Here is a 27,079-nt window from a genome sequence, read left to right on the forward strand (position 1 = left end):
CGCACGCGGAGCCCGGGGCCCGCCCGCTGCCCGAGGGCCGCCCCCGGCGTCCCGCAGCCGCAGCCGGGTCCTGCCGCCGCCGCCCGGCCCCTCGGCGCCCCCCTCCCGGCCTCGCGTGGTCGCGCCCGCTTTGTCAGCGCGCGGAGCTCGCCGGTTGCGCTCAGCCCTCGCCGGCCCGCGGGACGCCGCTCCGCCGCCGCCGTCGGGCTCGCCTGCCCCGCGCTGCGCCGAGGCCTGGGCCGGGCTGCCGGGAGCCTGAGCGCCGCGGCTCCGACCGCCCCTGAGCCCGCTGGGCGCGCCCGCCCGGGCCCCGGCCCCGGCCCCGGCCCGGCCCGGCCCGGCCCGACCCGGCCCGACCCGGCCCGACTCGCTCCTCCCTCCCCTCCCGCGCGGGGCCTCGGCCGCGGCGCCCGGCATGTATCAGAGCCCGCGGCGGCTCTGCTCCGCCCTGCTGCACCGAGACGCGCCCGGCCTGCGCCGCCTGCCCGCCCCCGGCCTGCGCCGCCGCTCGCCTCCGCCCGCGGCCCCCCGGCTCCCGGCGGCCTCGGCGCCCCCCGCCAGGTCGTGTCCCCGGACCGGTGAGTGCGCGGCGCGGCGCGGCGCGGGGCGGGGCGGGGCGGGGGGGGGTCAGGCCCGGGAAGCGGAGCCCCCTCCCCGCGCACCCCTTGCCCTCCCCGCGTTCCCCTTGCCCGCGCCGCGCCAGGTCCCTGCGCCCCCCCCCGCGTTCCCCTTGACCTCCCTGCGCCCCTCCCCGCGCCCCCCCCACGCCCCCTCCCCGCGTTCCCTCTCCCGCGCCTCCTCCCTACGCCCCCTCCCCGCGTTCCCCTTGACCTCCCTGCGCCCCTCCCCGCGCCCCCCCCACGCCCCCTCCCCGCGTTCCCTCTCCCGCGCCTCCTCCCTACGCCCCCTCCCCGCGTTCCCCTTGACCTCCCTGCGCCCCCTCCCTGCGCCCCCCCCCGCGCGCCCCCCCGCGCCCCCTCCCCGCGTTCCCTCTCCCCTCCCTGCGCCCGGTCCCCGCGCTCCGTCCCCGCGTTCCCCTCCTTGCGCGTCATCCGGGCCCCCTTGGGGCCCCGGACGCGGTCCCCGGGGCGCATCATCGCTTTCCCGACTTGGCCGCGGATTAGCGTCTGTTTTCCTGCTTATTGTGCTAATCATGGGAATTTTGCGTACAAAAGTCACCTAAGGTGATACTCGTTTGGTCACGGAATTGCATGATTTAGGTGATTTAGATGGTACGGGTTTGTTTTTTTTTTGATCGTGTTCGCCATATGGTAACACACATTGACTCCTATTACGTTTATTTGGATTTTTTTCGGAGCCTTGCACTCTCCCACCTAGTCCATCTGTGTCCTGTGTGCCTGGGTTGAGATCCTGTAAAGGTGATGCCTTCCGTTTGTCGGGAGCCAGTTTCCGACATCACATCCCCTGGACTTGCCCTTTTTTGCTGCCGCCTCTTCCGCCCGAGGGTACAGTACTGTGGCCAAAGATTACATACAGATTAATGATACATTTTATTTTATTCTTTATTTTATTTATTCATTGATTCATTCATGACTCAGACACAGGCCGAGGGAGATGCTGGCCCCCTGCGGGAAGCCCAATGGGAGGGGTGGGGGGGTGGGATTTGACCTCAGACCCCAGGATCACACCCTGAGCCCAAGGCGGTGCTCAACCACTGAGCCACCCAGGTGTCCCTAATGATACTTTTTTTTTTTTAAGATTTTTGTTTATTCATGAAAGAGAGGCAGAGACACAGAGGGAGAAGCAGGCTCCTTGCTGGGAGTCCGATGTGGGACTCGATGGGGGGGGTGTCTCCGGGGTCACGCCCCCGGCCCCAAGGCAGATGCTCAACCACTGAGCCACCCAGGGATCGCCCTCTAAAGATACTTTTTAATATGAGAAATGAAGATTCTCTTTCAAAACTGGCAATTCACCGCACTAAAAAGCGTATTTTAGCTGTGCTCAAGTTAGGTTATTACCGTCCAGGACGTTGGTCCAACCATCCTACATTATAAGTACATTTCACTCAAAAGTCTTGGATTAATTAGGGCAAACAGAGGTAGAATATGTCTAACGTGGCTTTCATTTTTTTTTTTTTTTTTTAACGAAAGTGATCATCTGAAATCTAAAAGCGATTGAAGCTAAGACTTTAAGCTCTTAGATTATTGGTGGCTGGTTAGGCTGAGACGTACTTTTGAAATTAGAGTGGCTAACCTGGTTACTGTAGACTCTACACTCTGTATTACAGGTTTTATGCTTTTGGTTGTTTTTAATAGTGCAATAAACACATTCATTACACGAAATCACCCTGATCCTATTCCCAGGATTTTGGGTCTCGCCCCCACCCCAAATAGGAATTCGGCAGGTTGTGAAATAGCTGTTAGAATGGGTGCCACCTAATGACTCTAAGCGTTCGTTCTTGCTGGACATTTTTAGAAGGACCGTTGTTAGGTTTGAGGTGGGAGAAATGAAAGAGAAAACGAGTTGGTGTCTCCTGCACCAGCTCGTATCTGAGTCCCTCAGGCCAGGTTCCTAGGTACATCTGCAATTACCGGTATCTTGTGTAACGCAGATAACCGTGCTGTTAGCTGAGGGGAAAAAGTCAGAGCATTTGGAATGTTTGGCTTCTGACACAGAGAGGGTTTTTTGTTTTTTGTTTTTGTTTTTAAGATTTTATTTATCCATGAGAGACACAGGCAGAGGGAGAAGCAGGTTCCATACAGGGAGCCTGACGCGGAATTCGATCCCAGGACCCCAGGGTCACGCCCTGGACTGAAGGCAAGCGCCAAACGCTGAGCCACCCAGGGATCCCCACAGAGAGGTGTTTAATGAACTTTTAAAAAGTCTCTGAAACCCTAGTTTGACAAAGAAATTGAGAGACTTTTATGGTTCTTAGTTACTACAGAGTCCAGGCAGTTTTCCTTTTTCATGCATTTTTAGCTTCAGCCACTTGTTAGAAGAAACAACATTCACTCGCTCATTGGTTGATCACTCACTCATTCCAGAAGTCTGCAGGATGCCTCATACCCTGTACGTGCTTATTATCATAGGTGGTAAAACCGTGTGAACCTTAGTCTGCCTTTACAGAGTTTACTCCCTAGAGACAGAAGCGCTTGCACATGAAGTGTCTACCTTAAGGGAACACCTTTTATTCTTTTACAGTTGGCACAAGGATACTGGAGGTTGGGAAGTCCCTTACAGCAAAGGTGATTTTTTTTTTTTAGGCTTCAAGAACTGATAACTTGAGCTGGGCCTTGAAATATGGTTAGGTTTGAAAAAAATTAAAACATTTTACTTAGGAAAAGGCAGGAGCAAAAAGGGAAACGCATGCAGCAGGGTGAGAGAAGAGCCTCCGTATAATGTTTTCCAAAGAGGCTTAGAACCCGCATTAGGTGCTTATAAAAATATAGACTAATGGATCCTACTCTAGACCTATTAATAGAGTTGTTATTGCTGGGCCCCAGAGTCCACATTACTTAAAAAACTAACAATAATAATGAAGCTCCAGATCATTCTTCTATGCCCAAAGTTTAGGCGTTTGGCAGTCTGGCAAGAGAAGTCTACAGGTACCTGATAGGAACTCTCCCTCGAGAGAGTACGTGGTTGAGGGCCTGGGGGGACGCCATGAGTCCCAACTCTGGACTCCACTTGATAATCGTTTCCTTCCTAACTTCTGCCCCTTGGCAATCAGAGATCACTAGGAAGATAAGTACAGCCATCCAATCCTCCGATACTAGAATTTGAAGGGCAACTGGGAGACAGTCTGTGTTTTGCTGTCTTTTCTCACGCAAGGACAACACCCCCACAAAGAAGCAGCGATTGCCACAGTTACTGTACTAGGTGAAAGGCAGTCCGGAGTCCTCTGTGGGTTTATAAATGCTGTCGTCCAGAGTCCTCCTCAGATAATTAAGAGTTGGCTGAATTACTGTTCATCACACTGGAACACGTTGCATTTTTCTTGGTACAAGTTTAAAAGCAAATACCAGCTCATTTCAGGAGGCCGCTGTATTTAGTGTGTCCCTTAACTCTGAGTAAGCTGCTGATGAGAGAGGAGAAATGGGAAAGCTTGTAATTATCAAGTTTCTACAGAAAAAAAATTGCTTTCCTTGTGGGAGAACTAAGGTATCATCTTCTTGTAGCATATCAATGCTGAGAGTTTAGGAAACCATTGGGGGCGTTTGAGTTAATAAACATGGCTTCAGAAGCACATTCAACCCACTTTATGAACATTTGCAAATCATTTAATGTTGCTTGCTGTCTCAACACTGGACTTTACCTAGAAAAAATAAACAAGATAGATGCCCTTCAATGCACAAGTTATACTGAATATAGAACACTTAAAGGTCAAATATTGTATCACAGGACTTCTATGTGTCAGGAATTGAGAAGAATGAGAAATCCGTGTGGCTGGATTTGTTGGAGGAAAAAACTACTATGAATAGGTAAAAGGAAGGTATATCCGTGGGAGGGAGCACGGTGGATGACAGGGAGGGAAGACCGCATGAGAAGCTGGCAGGCACAGTAGCAGTGATACCATCAGAAAAAGATGTACTTCCAGAATCTGGGACACTTGTTAAAATACAGATTTCTTGTCTTTCACCTATGCACTCGAATCCGTTACTTCCGGGAGAGGCCTGGTTAAGTTGTATATTTAACAAGTGCCCCGGGTGATTCTGGAACACTTGGGGAGTATTTTATAAGCTCCACTCCTTTCTAAAGATATTTATTTCTGGAAAGTTTGAGAAACCTGGGAGAGGATTCTGATAGTGTTAAAATCTTTGAGCTTGGGCCCCAAGGCAGTTTAGAAGGCCTCTGAGCAAGAACGAATAGTTGAACAAAGCAGGCTTTACGAAAGGGAAGGAATTGGTGTATTTGTGAAAGCTCAGTAAGGAAAAACTTGAGACTGACTTGTACAACCTCTGGCGTGCGTAGGTGGGTAACTATACCGTGTAGGTTTCGATGACGTCTGCTAATGGGAGACGTGAAGCAATTATTTTCTGATTTCGTGGAACTAGGCGGCGGAAGGGAGGAAGCATCTTTATTTGCTTAAATTCTCAGGATTTATATGCTTGAGTAAATACTGGGAAATTCAAAGATGTGCACCGATATTTGGCTTCATACTTTGTACTTTTGTGAAAAACGGGTAAAATATTTTGGGTTTATTGTTAGAATAGGCCAAGTGGATAGCCACCTGGGTGGCTCATTCTGTTAAGCGTCTGAGTCTTGACTTCAGCTGGAATCATAATATTAGGGTTGTGAGATCAACCCCAGACTCAGATGCCTTGTCTCCACCCCCTCCCTACCTCTTATTTGCCTGTTTGCTCTCTCTCTAATAAGTAAATCTTTAAAAGAAAAATAGGCAAAAGCCAGCCTTCCCACAGGGAGTAGGACCTCAAGTGGATAATTTTGGCTGTTCTCTTGTCTCTGCGTGGTGTCAAAGGAACACTTAATATACCAGGTACCATGAATTCTGTGTCAGGGATCTGGGCAGGCATGCTTTGGAAAAAGAGGGATAAAGAAAATTGTCATATTTGAATGCTCCCCCCCCAAAAAAAAAAATACTTTTTTCTCCTTCCAGCATCAAAAAATGTGTGGGCCTATTCTGATCTTCTCACGTGGGGCCTGAGCATCTGGTGATTCTGATGTATAGCCTGGAGGACAGCCAGTTACAACACAGGTGGACACCCAGCCAGTGAGGACATCTGTTTTACTAAATGCACAAAAGCCTGCCAGAAGTTTCTTACTGATACATTGATTCTCATGCCTCCAAAAGTTAGATTCTGCTATTGGATTATGAGGGATTATGGAGGAAGGAGGAAGGAGGATTATATATATGTGTATCCTATACAAATGTGTCCTACAAGCACACATATATGTGTTACACATACACGTATGTGTATATACTTAGAGAGGGAGCACAAGTGAGCTCGGGAAGAGGGGGTGCAAAGAGAGAGAATCTCAAGTAGGCTCAGAGCCCAGGGCTCAATCTCAGAACCCTCATCAGGGACACCTGAGTGACTCAGTAGTTGAGCTCTGCCCTTGGCTAAGGGCGTGATCCCAGAGTCGCAGGGCCCAGTCCCTGTGTCCCTGCATCAGGCTCTTTCTGCAGGGGGCCTACTTCTCCCTCTACCTGGGTCTCTGCCTATGTCTCTCAAGAATAAATAAGATTTTTATTTTTATTTTTATTTTTTTTAAAGAAGAACCCTGAGATCATGACCTGAGCCAAAAACAGGAGTCAGGTGCTTAACCGACTGAGCCACTCAAGTACCCCGAAAGGAAAAATTTTAAAGCCAGTTTTATTCCATCTTCAGAAAAAAGGTAGTATGAGAAGTCTAGGAAAGCAAATTTACCATGCAGACAAAATTACAGCAGAGAACAGTTGCAGTAGGATGTTCAGGGAGTCCCTGTTGTGCCTCCTCCCACTGTCTTCCTTTCCCCCAGCTCTTTGAGCTTCCGGTCCTTGAGTAGGTGCATTGCCAACCTGCAGATACACTTGTGGCAGGGTACAAAGTAAATTAATGTGCAGATTCTTTTTTCTTTTTAAAGATTGTATTTATTTGAAAGAGGAACAGTTAGCCAAAGTGCACAAGCAGGGAGAGGGAGAAGCAGACTCCTCACTGAGCCAGGAGCCCGATGTGGGGCGATCCAGGCATCATGACCCGAGCCGAAGGCAGACGCTTAACTGACTGAGCCATCCAGGCACCCCTAGTTTGCAGATTCCAAAGATACCTTTAATATAATAGTTTTATATTTTTTATGTTTTGTTACCGCGGATTATGGAGGGACTGCTGAAAGAACTTTGTCTTTGAAATCGTATATAGGTCAGATAGGTTTGCTGAGAGGTATTCTCTTAAAATAGAATTAGTTTCTCTTTTAGGTGGTTCATTGTTCTGAATTTTATTTGGAAAAAAGTCATGATGATTTTTAAAATTCAGTTTAGAAAATTACGAGTAACAGATGCCCATTAATAAAAATCTTTCCTTCAAAACTTTAAATGTCTATTTAGTATTTCTAGAAGCTTACAGGTTTTTTCTTAATCCTTTATGTTCCAAAATTCCATCAGGAAAATGTCTCAGCATTGAGGTACCCCATTTAATCTGAAAGCATACCTTTCTTTAACAAAGGAAAAATTCTGTTTTTGGATCATTTTATCAACCCTGTCATCTTATTTTCATGTTCTTAAACTCCTGTTAGATTGGTGGCCATGTGGATCTGTCCTGTGTCTTCTCTCATTTTTTAATGTCTTTATCTCTTCTCCATTTTGTGAGGTTTCCTGAATATTTCTATTGCAGTCACTTAAAATTTCTAGACATTCTCTAGTTCTAGAATCCCATTCTTGTTTCGTGTCCACAGTACTCTCCTGTAGCTTTAAATATCCGTAGCTCTATATGCCTCTGTTCCTCCCACGGTGTCTCCTAAAGGGGAGAGCAATTTCCGTGTCCTGTGAATGGGAAAGTCACGCGGTGGGTGGACAGGTAATAAGCTCCCCGAAGAGGAGGCCTCCACCTTTGCCAAAGCTAGGAAGGCTTCTTTCTGTGTGTGCTAATCTGCGTAAACTCCTTACTGTACTTCTAAAATTTTCTTGTGATCAGACTTAGACCTTGATCTTTTATTTTTTTATTTATTTTATTTTTTTTTTTTAGTGATCTCTGCACTTAGCAGAGGCCTCAAACTCGCGACCCCAAGATCAAGAGTCTCCTGCTCCGGTGCCTGAGCCTCTAGTCCGCCTTGCCTTTAGGTCTCTCACCCTTGATAGCTCTTCCAAGACATACCTCCCACTTTTTTGGGACGTGTTCTCTGGTTCTGCCCCAGGTGGAAGCCACCTTTGCCAGCTTCTATCCTGGAGAAGGGAAAGTAGGGTAACCAGCACAGCTGCTTCAAAAGCCCCTGTTAAATGGACTTACCCTAACACTTGCCACCCCCCCCCCCCCGCCCTTTGTTGACTCAGCTTGGAGTTTCTTCAGAGGTCCTTGGGAAGAACCATGTTTCATGTACTTTGGTAACTTGTGCTGGTTTTCCTCCACTCTGGCTTCTCTGCTAATGCCAACCTGTCTGTTTCTGCCTTCCTGGAACTTTGGGCGCATCGATGGCGTCCTTTCTTGTCGATTTCATTCTCTTTAAAAATTTTGACACATATAGTTTATTCCTGAAAGCTCTTAGGAAGGAAAAGTGAATGTATGTTCTGCTTCATGCCGAGTGACCTATTGAGTGTAACCTATCAAATCCCATTTTATTTTTTTAAATATTGGTTTCAATTCCCATTTTAAGAAGGAGTGGTAGGAATAGAGATTCATTCATTCATTCATTCATTTATTTATTTATTTTTAATGATAGTCACACAGAGAGAGAGAGAGAGAGACAGGCAGAGACACAGGCAGAGGGAGAAGCAGGCTCCATGCACCGGGAGCCCGACGTGGGACTCGATCCCGGGTCTCCAGGATCGCGCCCCGGGCCAAAGGCAGGCGCCAAACCGCTGCGCCACCCAGGGATCCCCCAAGGAGTTCTTAAGACCGTAACAGGTACCACGGTCCTCCGCCAGCGTGAGGCAGCTCCTCTGGCAGAGTTGACAGGACTCCGTGGCGCTTGGCTGTGTCTTGGCATCTTTTCTTTTTTCTTTATTTGTAAAATTTGAAGTCCAGGACCGTTAGCACATAGTGGTGTTATTAGTTTCAGCATCTTTCGTTTTATGGGTTGGGTACTTGAGGAAGTAAACGAGGTAGACACGGTCCCTTCCCTCTTGGAACCTGGAGTCTGAAAGGCAAAGGACCAGGACTGCGGCCCGAATACCAAGGACAGTTTAATAAGCGCAGCTGACCAGGTGCAAGACAGAGGGCTTGATTGGTAAAGCTGCGCAGGCCGGGAGGCCATAAATCTTTATTGATTTCTTCAGTAGCTACTAGATAAGCATCCAGGCTGGTCGTGTTGCTCCTCTTAGGGTGTTAGCGCTCACCGGTCCTGAAGGCCACGTTTATCCGGGAAGCCTAGTGGGAGTCTGCTGCTGGGCCCGCTGGGTTTTCTGGAACAGTTCAACAGGGGCCAGCAGATGGCAGCAGGAGGTTGCCGTTCCCCCAGCCTTCGGGTGCCGTCTGTCCTTTACAGTTCCGTGTGCTCCGTCGTGTGCTCCGTCGTGTGCTCCGTCGTGTGAGGTTTTCCTGGGCCGAGGTTGGTCAGCTCCAGCGGCTTCCCAGGTGTGGATGCAGATTACCTTGGGGTTTGTTTGGTTTGGGCGTTGGGTCTGGTCTTTTGGACCAAGTCACAGATTCAGGAGACGAAACTCAAGTTAACTGTGAGAGAAATTATTCACAGACTGGATTGTTCGGGCAGAGGCCAGGATGTGCAACTGCTGGGCAAGTCGAGACGAGACACACCGCGTGGAGAGAGCTTTCTGGCGTGATTTCTCGGTGCCGTAGCCTGGTCAGCTGGGGTCAGCTGGGGTCTCCGCTGTTAGCGTTCTCATCCAGCGTCGTGGTTATCGGGGTGAAAGTGTCTCATCAAACCCCGTTCTTTTCCCTCTGACGGTTGACCCGGGGAGCTTGTGTTGCGCTCTGCCTGTGGCTTCAGAGGCACGTGTACTTAGTTGGTGACATAAGAGTAAACGTGTGTTCTGTATTTTACTGATTAGCCCACTTTTGCTTTGTTTTCTAGGAAAGAGATGGGTAAACGGGCGTCGTTTACACACTGCCACTGAACTTCAGGAATCTAAACCTCAATTCTCTGGCAGATCTTTAAAGGCTGTTATGAAGGGGAGAAGATTCATCTGTTCTATAAAATGAGATAGCAGCGAGGCAGTATAGCGTCAAATAAAAAATACCCATCTCCACAAATACATGTAAAACCCACCTAGAAGGCAGTATGAGTGCCAAATAAAGTTTAACAGAGGTTTTGGCAAGATTTTGTACTTTTCAACATCTTAACGATCCTAGGGATGGATTATTTGTGCTATCTCACCTGGGGAAATTGGCTTTGGATGTTGAGCTGTTGTGAACCTTGGACAGTTTTCACAGAGCTCCATACAGCAACCCCTGTTACGGCATAAAGCCAAGTACAATGGCTGGAAATCTGGGAGTTGGACATTGTTTACGAATGGAAAGAATTTTTTTTAAATTGCTTCATACTCTAAAAGAAAAATAGACATTATCTTTTTAAAAACAGGCAAGAAACCATGAGAACTGTTACTAAGTTACTTCCTCATTGTAAAAAGGGCATAATAAGAGCAGCTACCTCTTAGGATTTGTAATGAGATTTAACTGAAAATGCAATCAAAGCAGGCAGAAGAATTTGTGGATGGTGCATGTTAAGGATTCAGTAATTCTTATTAGCTGCTGCTGGCATTTTTAGGATGGGGGGAAGAGAGAAGTGCCCCATAATCTTTAGCTTGCTTTTGTTTTCAAGATGACATAACCTTACTCTACTACACTGCAGTCCTTATGTGGGTGGAAAGAGCACACGCACGGGCTCGCTCGCTCATGAGCAGTGGGGCTCAATCCCAGGACTCTGGGATCCTGGGCTGAGTGGAGGCAGATGCTTAGTGGACTGAGCCACCAGGCGTCCCTAAAACAAATTTAGATGATGTGCTTTGTGTTCACCTGATTTAAGTGACATGTCTGCTTTCAATCTATTGCTTTTTTTTTTTTTTTTTTTTTAGATAAAAAAAGTTTTCATTTTCTTCCCAGGAGATTGCCTTGTCCCCCAAAACAGGATGTCTGCACTTTTAAGGTGGTTGATCTAGAATAGAAATTCTCACTTTTTACTTACTGGATCCTTTTTTTAGTCTTAAATTTTGAGGGCCTAAAGAACGTTTTTGTTTATGTGGGTTATATTGGGTATGCATATCGATAAATAGAACATGAGAAATGTAAAAATATTTATCAAGTCATTTAATAAAATCAGTATTAACATAAATAACTTTTTTTTGAAAGATTTTATGTATTTATTCATGAGAGACAGAGAGAGGCAGAGACACAGGCAGAGGGAGAAGCAGGCTCCATGCAGGGAGCCCGACGTGGGACTCCATCCCGAGTCTCCAGGATCACGCCCTGGGCTGAAGGCAGGCACTAAACCGCTGAGCCACCTGGGCTGCCCCCATAAATAACATTTTTATGGAAAAGTAGCTATATTTTTCAAAGCAAAAAAAATAGAAGAGTGGCATTGTTTTACATTTTTGAAAATCTCTTGAAGTCTGGCTTAATAGGAGACAGCTAGAACTCATATCTGCTTCTACGTTCAATATGTCGTGATAAGTTGTTTTGGTTAAAGTCAATGAAGAAGGGCAGCCCCGGTGGCGCAGTGGTTTAGCGCCACCTTCAGCCCAGGGCGTGTTCCTGGGGTCCCGGGATCGAGTCTCACGTCGGGCTCCCTGCATGGAGCCTGCTTCTCCCTCTGCCTGGGTCTCTGCCTCTCTCTCTCTCTCTCTCTCTCTCTCTCTCTCTGAATGAATAAATAAATCTTAAAAAAAAAAAGTCAATGAAGAAAATCCAGTCTCACAGGTATGTAGTTGGAAAAAAATTACTTTTAACAGCATTTTTAGATAATTTTGGTTATTCTTTGTGGTAGTTTCTATGTTAGTAGTCATTTGCTACATGGTGCCGTTATCAATGAACTTTTTGTATTGTTACATTAAAATCAATGATATGTTGCTTTGAATTTTTTAATCCATGAGTGATTTTGTTATCTGTCATTTGGAAAATGTTGGTTACCTGGGTTATGCAGATCTTTCAAATACTATATACAGTATCAGAAAATAGCATTAGTTAATATACTACCCATCTTCTCAGAAGTCTTTAAGTATTTTGAACCTGTCATGCCCCTGATGTCAGGTAAAAGTTTTCCAAAGTTTTCACTTGGAAAAAAAAATTTTTTTTTTAAAGATTCTATTTATTTATTTGACAGCGCGCATAAGCAGAGGGAACCGCAGGGAGAGGGAGAAACGGGCTTCCCGGTATGGGGCTTGATCCCCAGGACCCTGGGATCACAATCTGAGCCAAAGGCAGCCTCTTAATCAACTGAGCCACCCAGGCACCCCTCACTTGAAAATTTTTATCATTGATGCAAATAACTATCTTTTATTTTCCTTAAAGTGACAGGCTCACTTACACATTATTTTTTTAAGATTTTATTTATTCATTCCTGACAGACACACAGAGGCAGAGACACAGACAGAGGGAGAAGCAGGCTCCCCACAAGGAGCCCTATGTGGGACTCGATCCTGGATCCTGGGATCACGCCCTGGGCCAAAGGCAGACGCTCAACCGCCGAGCCACCCAGGTGTCCCTCACACATTTTAGTGAAAATGCCTGATGTCCTTATCTGATTAACTATACTTGGTCAGGTTTACCTTCAGGTGAAAATGGTGCTCTGTGAAAAAGGGGGCTATTCATTTTGCAGCTCAAGTACTTTTCTGTAAGACATTGAATTTTGTATGCAGCAAAAGTGCTTTATATGTATTTTCCATTGTCACATACAACAAGACACATGTTATCTGGATGCCTGGGTGGCTCAGTGGTTGAGTGCCTGCCCTCTGCTCAGGGTGTGATCCTGGGGTCCTGGCGTGGGGTCCCACCGAGCTCCCTGCAGGGAGCCTGCTATCCCTCTGTCTCTCATGAATGAATGAATAAATAAATAACCTTAAAAAGACATGTTATCAAGGTTCCAGATTTAACAAAAATACTACTGCCTCACTAAGGATGTTTTTAAGTAAAACTAACTTTTTTAAAAAACTGAGAGTGTGTGGTGGTGAAGAATACTATGGCTACTGATGGTCTGATGCCAATGCTTGATTCATGTTAAGGCAAAAGCAGTTTTAACATGTTTGTGGATAAACAGGAAAATGGTGTATTAGTATTATTATGAAAGTAAGGGCCACGCATACCTCTAAAAGGGTCTGAAAAAAAAAAATGGTCTCAAACATCCCCAAGGGTCTATAGGGCACCCTTGGAGAACCGCTGCTAGAACAGCTTCATTAGTGGGCTGTTAACTCAATTTCATTGGGTCAAGACCAGCATTCTTAAAAAATGAAAGGGAATACATTCGGGAATAGCACATATTTCCTGCAGAAGAAATAATCATTTTGTGAAGCTCATTAGATATTTATATCTGCCACAGTGTGTACTGAGTTGGGAACATAGGCTTCATTTGTTGCTTCAGTTTTTACATTGGCTTAAAATATGTATCCTACCAAGTTATACATATAAGTCTATAAATATTCATAGCATTTATTATATATGCTTACAGAGTGACATGTGAAGTGACTTTTTTTAATGACATTTTTAACCTAATGTGTTCATCACCACAGAAATGCAGTATCTGCTGAGGAGTGATTAGACAAGGCATCGGGACCATCTCGGGCCACAAATAAATGCAGGGGTTCCCTGGGTGGCTCAGCGGTTTAGTGTCTGCCTTTGGCCCAGGGCACGATCCTGGAGACCCTGGATTGAGTCCTGTGTCGGACTCCCGGCATGGAGCCTGCTTCTCCCTCCTCCTGTGTGTCTCTGCCTCTCTCTCTCTCTTTCTCTCTCTCCACAAATAAGTAAATAAATAAATGCAAGGAGAATTCCTTAGATGTAATGTTATATTTTATTTAAAAATGCTTTAGATTCCTGTCTTTATTTTATCCTCACAACAATTCTGGACATATGAATATATAAAATATATGCAGCATGGGGAACAAAGCAGCTAGATGGCAGAGCTAGCTAAATGGTTAGCTAATGGCAGACAGCAGGTGGAAAATCAGAGTCCTACAATATACGTGTCTGTAATTTATCTGTACACCTGTGTGTATAGGCAGTGAAACATGGATTCATCCTGAGACTTCTGACTCTAGTTCAGTACCGCATAATTCATCCTGGCTTAATTCCTTATTTCCTTTGTCTGTAACTTGCCTCTTTCAGTGAGAAATATGGTTCCCACCCTCCACTGTCCGCCCCTTGTTCAGCCCCAATGTGTATGCGAAGCAGTTCTGGAGCTGTTAACACCTCCACCCCCGTGAGAAACTTTCCTCACTGGAGTACAGTTCCTTTAGGCTTGAGCTGCGTAGTTTCCCATTAAAACGCTGTTTCCCGAAATTACTCAGATCACAGCTCTTTTTTCACTTGAATCCCTTTTGTAAGATTGCCATACATTTGTGCTACAGTTAGGTTCGTATGTCGAAATCTACATTCTGTCCTGATTGTTCCGTCTTCTGATTGGTATTTTCAATTTGTGCATGTTAAAGTTTCTTCTTTTTGATGGATGGTTGTATGGATTTTGACGAATGCATGGGGTTGTGTATATCCCAGCCTAGGGCTGTACAGAGCAGTTCCGTCACCCTCAAAATTCCCCTAGTCAGCCACCACTGTCCCCCTCCCCTCCCCCCCCCCATCCTCTGGCAGCTACCAATCCATATAGTTTTGCCTTTTCCAGAATGTCGTATGAACAAAACCATATAATATGTAAGTTTTAGGGTCTGGCTTCTTTGATTTACAAAATACATTTGAGATTCATCCATGTTGCATCCATGAATCTTGCAAATCAACAATTTGTTCCTTTTCATTCCTGGATACTGTTTTATTATTAGGATGTGATGTGCTGCAGTAGTTTACCATTCCATGGTGAAGGGCATCTTGGTTGCTTCCAGTTTGGGGCAGTTATTAATAAAACTGCTTCCTAACGTTTTTGTACATATGTTTTTTGCATGAACATAAGTTTTCAGGTTACTGTAGGTAAAATACCTAGGGGCAGGAGTTCTGGGCCATATGGTTAGTCTTGTGTTTAATTTATAAAAACCTTGGGGATCCTTGGGTGGCTCAGTGGTTTAGCGCCTGCCTTTGGCCCAGGGCACAATCCTGGAGTCCCGGGATCGAGTCCCACATAGGGCTCCCTGCATGGAGCCTGCTTCTCCCTCTGCCTGTGTCTCTGCCTCTCTCTATGTCTATCATAAATAAATAAATCTTAAAAAAAATTATGAAAACCTGCCAAACTGTCTTCCAGAGGGGCTGTTCATGGGAAGCAATAAATGGCAGTTTGTGAAGGAGTGGTATCGTTTCTTATTTAAATATTTGGTAGACATACCAGTGAAGCATCAGAGCCTGGGCTTGATAATTCAGTCTCTTTGCCGCACTAATTGAACTACTCCCATAGAGCTTGAGGGGCTGGGGGGACTAGCTCTGGTGCAGGAGTATCGCAGATTATACTCTTCTTTCCTGAAGTCCAGAAGCTCCCATGAATATCAAAGCTCCTTTTTGCTGTATGCCTTTGATCCATATTCAGAGCGTTGAAATGGTTGGTTTTGAGAGTTCTCCTTAGGTTTATAGAGCTTTGGGAGGAGAGGGATTTGTGGGCTCCCGCATGCCCATCAGGTCCAAACTCTCCTGCTTCTGTGGTTTTCCCTTTATTGTATCACCATTAGCAAACAAGCATGTATAATAATAGCCTCCAAAAATTCTCTTGCCTCCATCCCTAGCCACTGCTCATTTCTCTCAACTCTTTCAGGGCAAAATTTCCTCAGATTGGTTCTCTGCTCTGTCCTAGCTCCTCTTTTCCCCACAACTCCACCAAAAATTGAAAATCGCTCGTTAAAGCCACTGAAGTTTTCCATGCTGCTGAATCCAGATGGTCTCAGACTTCATTTTCCTGGAACTGTCAGTAGCGTTTGACACTGGCGGTAACTACTTCATGGATGAAACACTTTGTTTACTTTGTTTCCAGGAAGATCATGCTCCCCTTCCTCTTCTCCTGCTTCTCTGGCATGTCATCCTCGGATTTTCACCACATCTTCCCCAGTTTGCCCCAGAGCTCAGCCCTTAGACGTGTTTTCTCTCAACTCACTTCAGTCTCCAGTGTCCCTGGACTTCTCCCAACCATTTATTTCCAGTGTACTCCTCTCTCCTAAGCCTCAGCCCTAATTGCCAAACTCCTATTTGATTAGGGCCAACCACCAAATCTTCCTGGCTGGTACTGGCAGCGTCATCTTTCTAGCTGCTCTGCTGGCAACCTTCGGGACCTTTTTGACTGTTTTCTCTCAGGCCACATCCAGGTTATCACTAAAACTTCATGGCTCAAATTAGATTTATTCAGAATCCAGCCACTTTAACGGCTGTCATCACGACTCTAAGCCACCACTGTCTTTTGCCTGGATGATTGTTAGTTATCCTCTACTGGGTTTTCTATGTCTCCTCTTATTTTCCTGCAATGTAGTATATTTTTAATACATCAGCCAGTGAGTTTGTTTTTTTTTTATATAGTGATAGGAGGCATGGGGGAAGGGCAGAGGGAGAGAATCTTAAGCAGGCTCCCTGCCCAGCATGAAGCCCAATGTGGGGCTTGATCTCACAACCCTGAGATCATGACCTGAGCCAAAACCAGGAGTCTGTCACCTAACAGATTGAGCCCCCCCCAAGCATCCACAATGAGATTTTTGTTTTAAATGAGATTCTTATTCCTGCTTACAGTTCTCCTGTGGCTTCCCATCTCAGATAAAAGCTCAGGTACTTTGAATGGCTTACAATGGCCTATAATCTGCCCTCCTGTCCTTACTGTCTCACTGACTTCCTCTCTCATTCATTCTGTAAATCATCTCAGTGTGTTCCTGTTTATCAACCTTGCCAAACATGTTCCTTTCTCAGGGCTTTTGCATTTGCTGTTCCTTCTGTCCAGAAGGTTCTTCCTTTGAATCTCCATTAAGACTTCCAGATTTATTTCCTTACCACCTTCAGGTCTCTCTGCTCAAATTCCATCTTTTAGTGAGACCTCCTTGAGCATCCCGTGTAAATCAACAACTCCCCAGTCGCCAGCATTCCCTATTTCCTCTTCTTTTATTTTTCTCCATGGTACTTTTCACCATGTGACCATCGTCTTAAAGCTTATACTACAGTATAAGCTCCCTGAGGACAGAGATTTTAGTCTATTCAGTGATCCACCTGCAGTGGGCCAGAATGTGTCTGGTATCTAGTGTCTGTGTGTGTGTTTGGGAGAGTGAGGCAAGAAATTATGGTGGCGACCTATGATGGACCAAGTAAATGGCTTAGTCAGGAATTAAAGTTCCATATTTTAAGTCTTATTTTTTTACAGTGTTTTTCTGATTACTGTTACCTATCCTGTTTTAACCCTTATTATACCCTAGCCCATCCACATGGGCTCTCAGTTTTTCTCTCATTAGTTCATGTGTATTAACCTTTCCCCAAATTCTTGAGAGAAAAGATCAACACGTATCTTACTGGTTTGAAGTGCCCTTCCTGAAACTTACCACCGGCCAATTGTCTCTAAGGACTGTGTGATTAGACTAGATTACGAAGATTAGAGTTTTGCTCCAGACCACACCCGAAAGAGGAAAAGGTAGAGGTGGTTAAATTGCAGCGCGTACTATGAGGACAGAACCTGAACCTGACACACAGGGGGCCCTTGAGTGTGCAGAAGAGTGGACTGGCAGAGACGTCTTTCAGATCATCTGGCTCTCTCCATTCAGGCTCACTATGCAACAGGTTGATTCATTAATCAGCTTCCTAGGTACTTTAGTATTAGAAGGCATGTGCTGGGTCGCTTTGTTATTGCATAAATTGATGTTCACATTTGCATCAGTCCACCTTAGGGACCACTCCTGAGTTTCCTATAAGATCTAAGGAGCAGAGACAGGACTATAATAAATACTTCCTAACAATACCCCTCCACCTAGTCTCTTATTTGAAATTTAGCGTAATGACCTCTTTCTCAGGCAAATGAAATAACAGTGAAATAACAGCAAAAGGTCTATGCTAGTAAAACATTTTTAAAGGTTATTTTCAGGTATTTCATACCCAAGTACAATTGACTGTTGAACAACACAAGGAAGGTGGGGGAACCAAACCCCTGCATGATCAAAAATTTGCGTGTAATTTGATTCCTCCAAAACTGTACTAATATTCTGTTGACCAGAAGCCTTGCTGAACATAAGCAGTTGACTAGCACATATTTTGCTTTGTTTTAAGATTTTATGTATTTATTCATGAGAGACAGAGAGAGAGAGGCAGGGACACAGGCAGAGGGAGAAGCAGGCTCCATGCAGGGAGCCCCATGTGGGACGCGATCCGGGTCCCCAGGATCATGCCCTGGGCTGAAGGCGGCACTAAACTACCGAGCCCCCCGGGCTGCTCTAGCACATATTTTGTATGTTGTGTTATATACTGTATTCTTGAGAAAAGAAAGTGCTCTTTAAGAAAATCATATGGAAGAGGAAATACACTTAGAGTACTGTACTATAAAGAAATCCACATATAATTGGATCACATCTTCAAACTTGTGTTGTTCAGAATCACCTGTACTGTTAACACATGAAAGTGTCTATTCTGGGTCTCAAATAGAGGAACAAAAGTCGTCATTAACAGTACATGCAAGTTTTCTTAATATAAATATGTATCTGTAGTACAAATAACATGTTATTTTGAAGTCGCCACCTGTTCTAACCTGGATGCGTTTTCCCAAAAAATCTTGAGGAAATTAGGATCCTTTAGAAAGCCCTGATTTGAAAGGTCTATAAGCAGGTCTAGAGAGTTGTGCACAGCTAAACCATGATAGAACTGGATGGTAATTGGTCTGTGGATGCCTTTCCCTTTCAAGGCCTTACTACTTAGCCATGCTACAGTTCATCTTTTTTTTGCAAAGCTTTGTCTTTTGAGGGTAGATTTAATTTTTGAAAACCACCAGAAGACTGAGAGGCCAAATAAGATAGATGATCAAACTTTAAATAATCTGCTGGTGGTCCAAAATGAGTTGCCTTTACCAAGAGTATTTTCCTTGAGTGTTGTAGTTAATAGTTTTGAAAATGCATTTATAGGCTAAACCCCCAAAAATACAATAGAGAATGATGGAATCAGAATATTCACTTGCTTCGTTTCACATCTACACAACAATGTCACAGTAACAATCAAATCCTGCCACTAATTATGATTACTGTAAATGCTTTACAATTTAAGTTTTTCAATTTTTTTTTTTGTTTTTAGTAACCTCTACACTCACGTGGGGCTTGAACTCACAACCCTGAGATGAAGAACTGTATGCTCTTGCAACTAAATCAGGCACCCCCGGTTTAAATTTTTTTTAATAAAATTTACAAAATTGTATATATTTTCCTTATTCTGGTCCCTGCCCTTCCCCCTTTTAGTTGTATAAGTTATCACAAGTTCGTTGGGGGATTAGACAGCCGTTATATATTGTACTCTTAACCTCATTTAGACTTGATTTTCTGACTAGCTGTAGGTTTATTTTTAATAAAGATTTTATTTATTTACTCATGAGAGACAGAGAGAGCGAGAGAGAGAGAGAGAGAGAGAGAGATCCAGGCAGAGGGAGAAGCAGGCTCCCTGCAGGGACTCGATTCCAGGACCCCGGGGTCACGCCTTGAGCCAAAGGCAGACGCTCAACCACTGAGCCACCCACAGGTCCCAGAGTCTTGCTTTTTAAAAAAAAATTTATTTGACAGAGATGGGGGGGGGGAGAGCACAAGCAAGGGGAGAGATCCTATTCCATACTGTGTGTATGTGAGAGTCTGTGTGTTTAACAACCCTTTAAAACCATTCTTAGCTAGAGGACTGTACAAAAATACGCCTGGCTACACTTTGTCAGCCCTGCTCTATAGTTTCCTCAAGAAAGGCTCATGGAGTCAACTTTCCATGCTGGATATAAATTCTCTGCCCACATATGGAGGAGCTTTATATATAAAGTTTGAGTTATAAATTTAAAATATGTCACTTCGTTTTCTCTTGGCATAAAACATTGCAGTTGCAGTCTGATGATACTCTTATTTTCCTTATAAGTTACTTAATGTTTCTGCCTGTATGCCCAAGGGATTTTTTTTTCTCTTTACAGTCCATTTGGTGTTGGTCATTCTGGGTTGATATTCTCAGGTATGTGTTGTGTTTTTCAATACGTAGTTACAAGTATTTTTTTTTCCAGTTTTTTTTTTCTTTTTTTCTTTTTTCTTTTTTTTTTTTTTTAGATAAAAGACCTTTGTGTCTGTCTTTTTTAACCTTACATAATTTTTTTCTTTTAAACCATTTTATTAAAAAAATTAAAAAATAAACCATTTTTTTTCCAGCTAATTGAAATTAGTACAGATAAAAATAGTATATTTAAGATGTACTACATGATGTTTTGGTATACATATGCATTGTGAAATGATTACCTCAACTGAGCTAATTAACACATTTTCAACTTCACAGTTACCGTGTCTGTGTGTGTGTGTGTGTGCGTGTGTGTGTTTGAAATCACTTAAGATCTACTCTCTTAAAAGATTTCAAGGATACAGTACAGTGTTAACTACAGTTACATGCTGAAATTATATCTCCAGAAATTAATTCAACCCTGCATGATTGAAATTTTGTATTCTAAAAACTTTTTGATTTATAGTTTTTAAGTATTCGTTTCATTTCCTTGCATTGGTTTTCCTGCTACAAGAATTCATATTACCCATATACTGGATCTTTGCTTAAATTAAGCACATAATATTTGCCACTATCTCATTTTCTTATTACTTAATTCTCTTTTGTTGCTAATTTCTGAGTTTTCTAATTGACTTAGACTATCCTGTCATTTTCTTAGTGACTCTCAGGTCATTTGTATTAAGATATAGTTTTTATTTGCTTTCTGGGCATGTATATCTGGTATGCTTTCATTGGCTGAAATGGATGTTGCTCTTTATGTGAAGGTTTTTCTAACTTTAGAAGGAAGTGTGGTTCAGAATAGTTTATATTTATAAATTTATTTTTTATTTATGTTCAATTTGCCAACATATAGAATAACACTCAGTGCTCATCCCATCAAGTGCCCCCCCCCTCAGTGCCCGTCACCCAGTCACCCCCACCCCCACCCCCGCCCACCCCTCCTCCCCCCACCCCTAGCTTGTTTTCCAGAGTCAGGAGTCTCTCATGTTCTGTCTCCCTTTCTGATATTTCCCACTCATTTTTTTCTCCTTTCCCCTTTATTCCCTTTCACTATTTTTTATATTCCCCAAATGAATGAGAACATATAATGTTTGTCCTTCTCCAGTTGACTTATTCACTCAGCATAATACCCTCCAGTTCCATCCATGTCGAAGGTTCAGGATGGTTTAATCTGGCTTCACATAACTCGTCAAACCTTGGAATCCTGTTGGACTGTCTTTTTCATGTTCAATTTTGCATACTTTTTATCACAATAACGACCCCACAACTCCGCTTGACAAAGATTCGTCAAAAAGAGTGGAGCAAACCTGTTAACTGAACTACCACAATAGGCTGATAGTGTGCTTCGAGCCTGACGTATGTCAAACATTGCCATATGTTTCAGATGTAACCTGCCCCGTGGTGCCCCTGTGACATTTTGGTGTACAGTTTGGGTGGTGCTACTGTTCTGTAGACTACACTTGAGAAACCAACCAGTAAGACCATTAACTTCTTTTTTCTTAAAAACTAGAAGTACAGAAGAAAGATTTTCAAAGTTGTACTACCACTTGAGAAGAAAATTTCTTCCTCTGGACCCATGCACTCAGATAGGCAAGCAGATTGATTAAAAATAATTTAATATGCTCAAATCAAACAGACTGGAAACAATTGTGTGCATGCATTTGCGCATGTATGTGTGTGAGAGAACAAACAGGCTTGCTTGAGGCTGCACGTACACTTAAATGGTGTAATGCGTTTCTTTGCCTTAATCTAGTATTCTTACTGGGGAAAAAGACGACGTCTACATTGAGTTGATGAAAAGAAACAACAGAGAGCATGCGTGCATGCTCATTGACCTTGATATTTAAGAACATTTGGTGGTAAAGATTTGAATTTGCTTTTGTGACCTCTATCAGTGAACATGATTGACTGCTGGCTTCAGATTCTGTCAACAGCCTGCCAGATTATGTATTTTACGAGAAAACTGTGTTTCTCTCAAGAGAGGCAAGGATATGGATGTGGTACGGAAATCCAGATTCCTCCCTACCACGGTTTGTCATATACAGAATCTTGGAGGTTATTCCAAGTAAAAACTTGACCCTAAGTTATACTGTAATGAGGAGCCCGAAAGAGCGGTCACTTGCTTCCAGGTGCAGCTTCCCTCGAGCTAAATAGTGGGAGATCGTGCTCTCCTCTCCTCGGTGAATTATAATCTATCAGGATAAAGAGTGAAGCACTAGGAAATGCACTGAGCTCGGTGTGATCCTGCTCCTCTCTATATCATTTCTCTTTCCAGGATCCCAGGAAATGTGGGCAACCTTCTCTTACCCCCTTCTACCTCCAACCCTTTTTCTGGATTCTTAAAACATCTGGCAATTGATATTATAGACTCTATTGCTCAGTGATGTTCAGAGTCCTGCAGAAAGCCAGAGCTCTGATGGATAATTAACATTTAAGAAAAAATGGATATGGATTTAACCCAGCTTTCACTTTCCATAACAGAGGGATCTGTATAGATGAGGTGGCCAGAGCAGCAGCCTGCTATCACCTGATCTTTTCTCCAGGATTATCATGGGTTTTCTAACATCTGGCTTTTTACAAACTGGCCTTCAAGTTTTTATTAAAACATGTAGAAAGACGAATGTGGATTTTTGTCAAGCTATGCTTTCATAATAAGACTGGGTCTGTAAGTTACAAAGAAATCCTAAACTGGAAGAGGACATAAAGATCAAGGTATATCTCCCTTAAAAGATTTATCTTAATCAGAGGCCGTTATGAACATAGTATTTCAGTTAACCTGCCCTAGTAGGAAGCTAGAACCTGGAAACCCCTGTAAGCCACCACCTCTGTGGAAATGCTTCATACATGAACCTGGCAACATTGCCCTCAGTTGAGTTCCTTTGGCTTCTATGGAGCAATAAATATTTTATCTTCTAGTTGAGCTGAGTGAAAATGGAAGAAGGGCAGAAAAAGGAGCTGAGTGTATGATTGTGCCTTTCTTTTCTACAGTGTGTTCCATGGGAAACGGTACGAGCAGACTCTATAGTGCTCTTGCCAAGACACTGAACAGCAGTGCTGCCTCCCAGCACCCAGAATATTTGGTATCACCTGACTCTGAACATCTGGAGCCCATTGATCCCAAAGAACTCCTTGAGGAATGCAGGGCTGTCCTGCACACTCGACCTCCCCGGTTCCAGAGGGATTTTGTGGATCTGAGGACAGACTGCCCCAGTAGCCACCCACCTATTCGAGTCATGCAGTGGAACATTCTTGCCCAAGGTATGTCTGATGCGTTTGTGCCTGAGCAGTTAAGTTTGCTATGACTGCCTTTCCGTTTCTGTACCTGCCCGGAGCACTGTGTTATGTGGAGGGAAGAGGTGTGGGCAGGTAGAGGTGTAGGAGGATTGGGTGACTCAGGGCAGCCGTGAGGAGCTCCCAGAAGGGGAAGGTAAGAAAGAAGCCCATCCAGTTTGCACAAATAAATCTCGCACTCAAGATTTATACCTTACCTTCCATGTTTGCAGGCTATCCAAATAGAGTATCTACTTCCCAGCATGTCCGTATTTAAAGGACCTTGTGTTTTATTAGCCTCAAACTTCTGTTGCCTCTCTCATTCCTCAGCACCAAGACAGCACTTGCAAGGGAGAAACTAAACCTGCTGAAGGGGTAACATGTATAACTTTCTTCAAGGAATTGGGGCGGGGGACTCTCTGGGGGTAGTGAGGTGGTGCGAGTGTGGAAGCCAGATTCCCAAAGCCAGATTCCCACCCGTATGTGTCTCTGTAACTTGAAGCCAAAGAGATCATTGCTTTAGTTCTTTATTCGTTAAAATGTTACTTTGTTACGGTAGAAAGGACAACTTAGGTCTGCCATATTAAAAAAAAAAAAATGTATTAGTGAACTCTGTAGTATTTACCCCTTCATGTAGCAGTTGAAATTTTTTTTTTAATTTTTTTTTTATTTATTTATGATAGTCACAGAGAGAGAGAGAGGCAGAGACACAGGCAGAAGGGAGAAGCAGGCTCCATGCACCGGGAGCCCGACGTGGGACTCGATCCCGGGTCTCCAGGATCGCGCCCTGGGCCAAAGGCAGGCGCCAAACCGCTGCGCCACCCAGGGATCCCTAGCAGTTCAAATTTTAAGAAGCAAGGTAGCTTTTTAAAGAAGGGCATATACCCACTTTTCCATCTTAGATTTGTTTTTTTATCCTCCTAGGTGTTCGTCCATAAGTAGGAAAAGCTGCCTATTTAAGATAGGTTCCATCCACATTGGTTCATATGGCTCATTACATAGTGTTAAAATTATAGATGGGGCACCTGGCTGACTCCGTCAGTAGAGCATGCGACTCTTGATCTTGGGTTGTGAGTTCAAGCCCCATGTTTGGTGTAGGGATTACTTAAAAATAAAATTTTTTTTTAATTGGCATATAAAGTTAAGTATGTTTATTTCATCTGACATGGTTTAGATCCCAGGGACTGTAAAGAACACTGTTTAAGGCTAAAATTTAAGCTCTTTATGTCCTAGGTTACAGTTACATGAAATAGTTTTAATATGAAAGAAAATAAATAGCTTCCCTTATCTGAATAGTAAGAGGTTATTTAGTTTGGTAGCTTTTTTCGTTTGTTTGGTTTTGGGGTTTTTTTACTTTTTATTTTTTTAATTTTTTTTTTAAAGAAAGATTTTATTTATTTATTCATGAGAGACAGAGAGGCAGAGACACAGGCAGAGGGAGAAACAGACTCCATGCAGGGAGCCGGATGTGGGACTCGATCCTGTATATCCAGGATCACGCCCTGGGCTGAAGGCAGATACTCAACCGCTGAGCACCCCAGGCACCCCTGTTTTTTGTTTTTGTTTTGTTTTGTTTTTTTGAGAGAGCGAGCACAGACATGTGCACGTATGAGCCTGGGGCGCAGGCAGAAGGGGAGAGAGAATCTGAAGAGGGCTCCACGCAGAGTAGGGTTCAACGCAGGGCTTAGTCTCACGACCCTGAGATTGTAACCTGAGCCAAAATCAAGAGGTACTGGATGGATGTTAACTGACTGAGCCACCCAGGCAGCTCAGTTTGATAGATGAATACAGTTTAGACAGACAAGAATCGCCTAAAGCATCTGAAGTAGAGAAAGCATTCTAAGGGTCTTGAGTCGTGTCAAACCGAAGGAGACTTGCAGGTACTTAGCTACTATAGAACCATGACTTCTAAGTACCCTGTGACAACTGACTGGCTTTTTTATTTCAGCTCTTGGAGAAGGAAAAGACAACTTTGTACAATGCCCTGTGGAAGCCCTCAAGTGGGAAGAAAGGAAATGTCTCATCCTAGAAGAAATTCTAGCCTACCAGCCCGATATATTATGTCTCCAAGAGGTGGACCACTATTTTGACACCTTTCAACCACTCCTCAGTAGATTGGGCTATCAGGGCACGTTTTTCCCAAAGCCCTGGTCACCTTGTCTAGATGTAGAACACAACAATGGACCAGACGGCTGTGCCTTGTTTTTTCTCCAGAACCGATTCAAGTTAGTCAATAGTGCCAATATTAGGCTGACGGCCATGACATTGAAAACCAATCAGGTGGCCATTGCACAAACTCTGGAGTGCAAGGAGTCCAGTCGACAGTTCTGTATTGCTGTCACTCACTTAAAAGCACGTACAGGCTGGGAACGATTTCGCTCAGCTCAAGGCTGTGACCTTCTCCAGAACCTGCAGAACATCACCCAAGGAGCCAAGATTCCCCTCATTGTTTGTGGGGACTTCAATGCAGAGCCAACAGAGGAGGTCTACAAGCACTTTGCTTCCTCCAGCCTCAACCTGAACAGTGCGTACAAGCTGCTGAGTGCTGATGGGCAGTCAGAACCTCCGTATACTACCTGGAAGATCCGGACCTCAGGGGAGTGCCGGCATACACTGGATTACATCTGGTATTCTAAACATGCTCTAAGTGTGAAGTCAGCTCTTGATTTGCTCACAGAAGAACAGATTGGACCCAACCGGCTACCATCTTTTAATTATCCTTCAGACCACCTGTCTCTAGTGTGTGACTTCAGCTTTAACGAGGAACCTGATGGACTTTTATAAATGCTTGTCTATGTCTCTTTAATCACCAGAGTCTTAACCAGGGATGTTTCAGGAAACTGAAATAGGATAAGTTGCTTGAGGAAGGATTCCCAGTTTCTCTCACATCATTTTCCATGTTTCCAGCATGCCCTTGGGAAGGAATCCCCATTAGTCTACAAACGTTTTCCATTAAAACCTATAGCAAAAAAGGTGTTTGCACTCCAGTTTTAGCTTGTAGGATTTTCTTTCCCTTAGCGTTACATTTTCATCATTTAAGGGCATTAAAAATTAGGTTTGTTTTGTAGCCTTTTCAGATTAAGGATAGACTTGCTTGAGCCCTCCATAATTAACAAGTATACAAGAACAATTCCTCTAGACAGCATTTCAGGTTATTTATTTGTGGTTGTTAAAATGTCAGCAAGGGATGCATGGCAATATTTATTTTTTTATATTTTCATGTAAGATTAAGTAATTAGAGCATTGTGAATGTTTTAAAACCACGCAGAACATAAGTTATATAGAGTAATTTATAGTGATTTTCTTAAATCTCTAAGATCTTTTTATTTGGGGGTCTAGTAGTATACAAAGGGACTATTTAGCCTGACGGGGCTTTTTTTTTTGTTCTAGAAGTGGACATATCAGGTGTCCTTGATACTTTCTTTATAAGTAATCCTTGCTATGCCTCCATGTTCCCATTGTTGGGTTTCTTAAAGAGATTCCTTGGCCAGTCAGTCTTCATTATTGAATCAGTGTTACGCACTTAAAGAGTTTTCCATTAGAATGCTATGGTATACATTTGAGGTCACTCAATGTCTATTTGTATGGGACGTGCTTTTCACACCAGGTTATTTAGGAACTGCTATGTGGCAGTAGCTAAGAAAGTAAGTGGGGCCTTCTTTTCAGAGATGGGAAACTAGGAAGCCTATCAACCAAGCTGTCCTTGAAATCTCCTAAGATAGCCAGGTGGCTAGTCCAAAACATCTAGAAGAGAGTAAAAACTTAGAAAGGTAACCTGGAATTCTGTTCCGACGAAATAAAAGTGGTAAAGATAACAAGTGAAGCCCCTTTCAAACAAAATCCCAACAAATAACCTATTGGTGAAAAATTGATAACCCGTGAGTTGTAAATATTTAAGAATAATAAATGGTCTTTTAAAGCTA

General features: G+C 43.9%; 1 protein-coding gene across 2 annotated transcripts; it reads left to right on the forward strand.

Annotated features, from left to right (window-relative positions):
- Positions 1–342: 342 nt before the first annotated feature.
- Positions 343–27,079, forward strand: NOCT (nocturnin). 2 transcript variants are annotated; one of them, XM_055317006.1, is made up of 3 exons: positions 343–578; positions 22,875–23,144; positions 25,105–27,079. In XM_055317006.1, exons 1-3 carry the CDS (start codon positions 416–418, stop codon positions 25,938–25,940), a joined length of 1,269 nt encoding a protein of 422 aa, XP_055172981.1. In that variant the 5' UTR covers positions 343–415; the 3' UTR covers positions 25,941–27,079. The 2 variants fall into 2 exon arrangements, with proteins under 2 accessions (XP_055172981.1, XP_055172982.1); XM_055317007.1 differs by lacking the exon at positions 343–578 and adding an exon at positions 20,858–21,361.

This window comes from Nyctereutes procyonoides, unplaced genomic scaffold (assembly GCF_905146905.1).
Source record: "Nyctereutes procyonoides isolate TBG_1078 unplaced genomic scaffold, NYPRO_anot_genome, whole genome shotgun sequence".
NCBI classification, from domain to species: domain Eukaryota; kingdom Metazoa; phylum Chordata; class Mammalia; order Carnivora; family Canidae; genus Nyctereutes; species Nyctereutes procyonoides.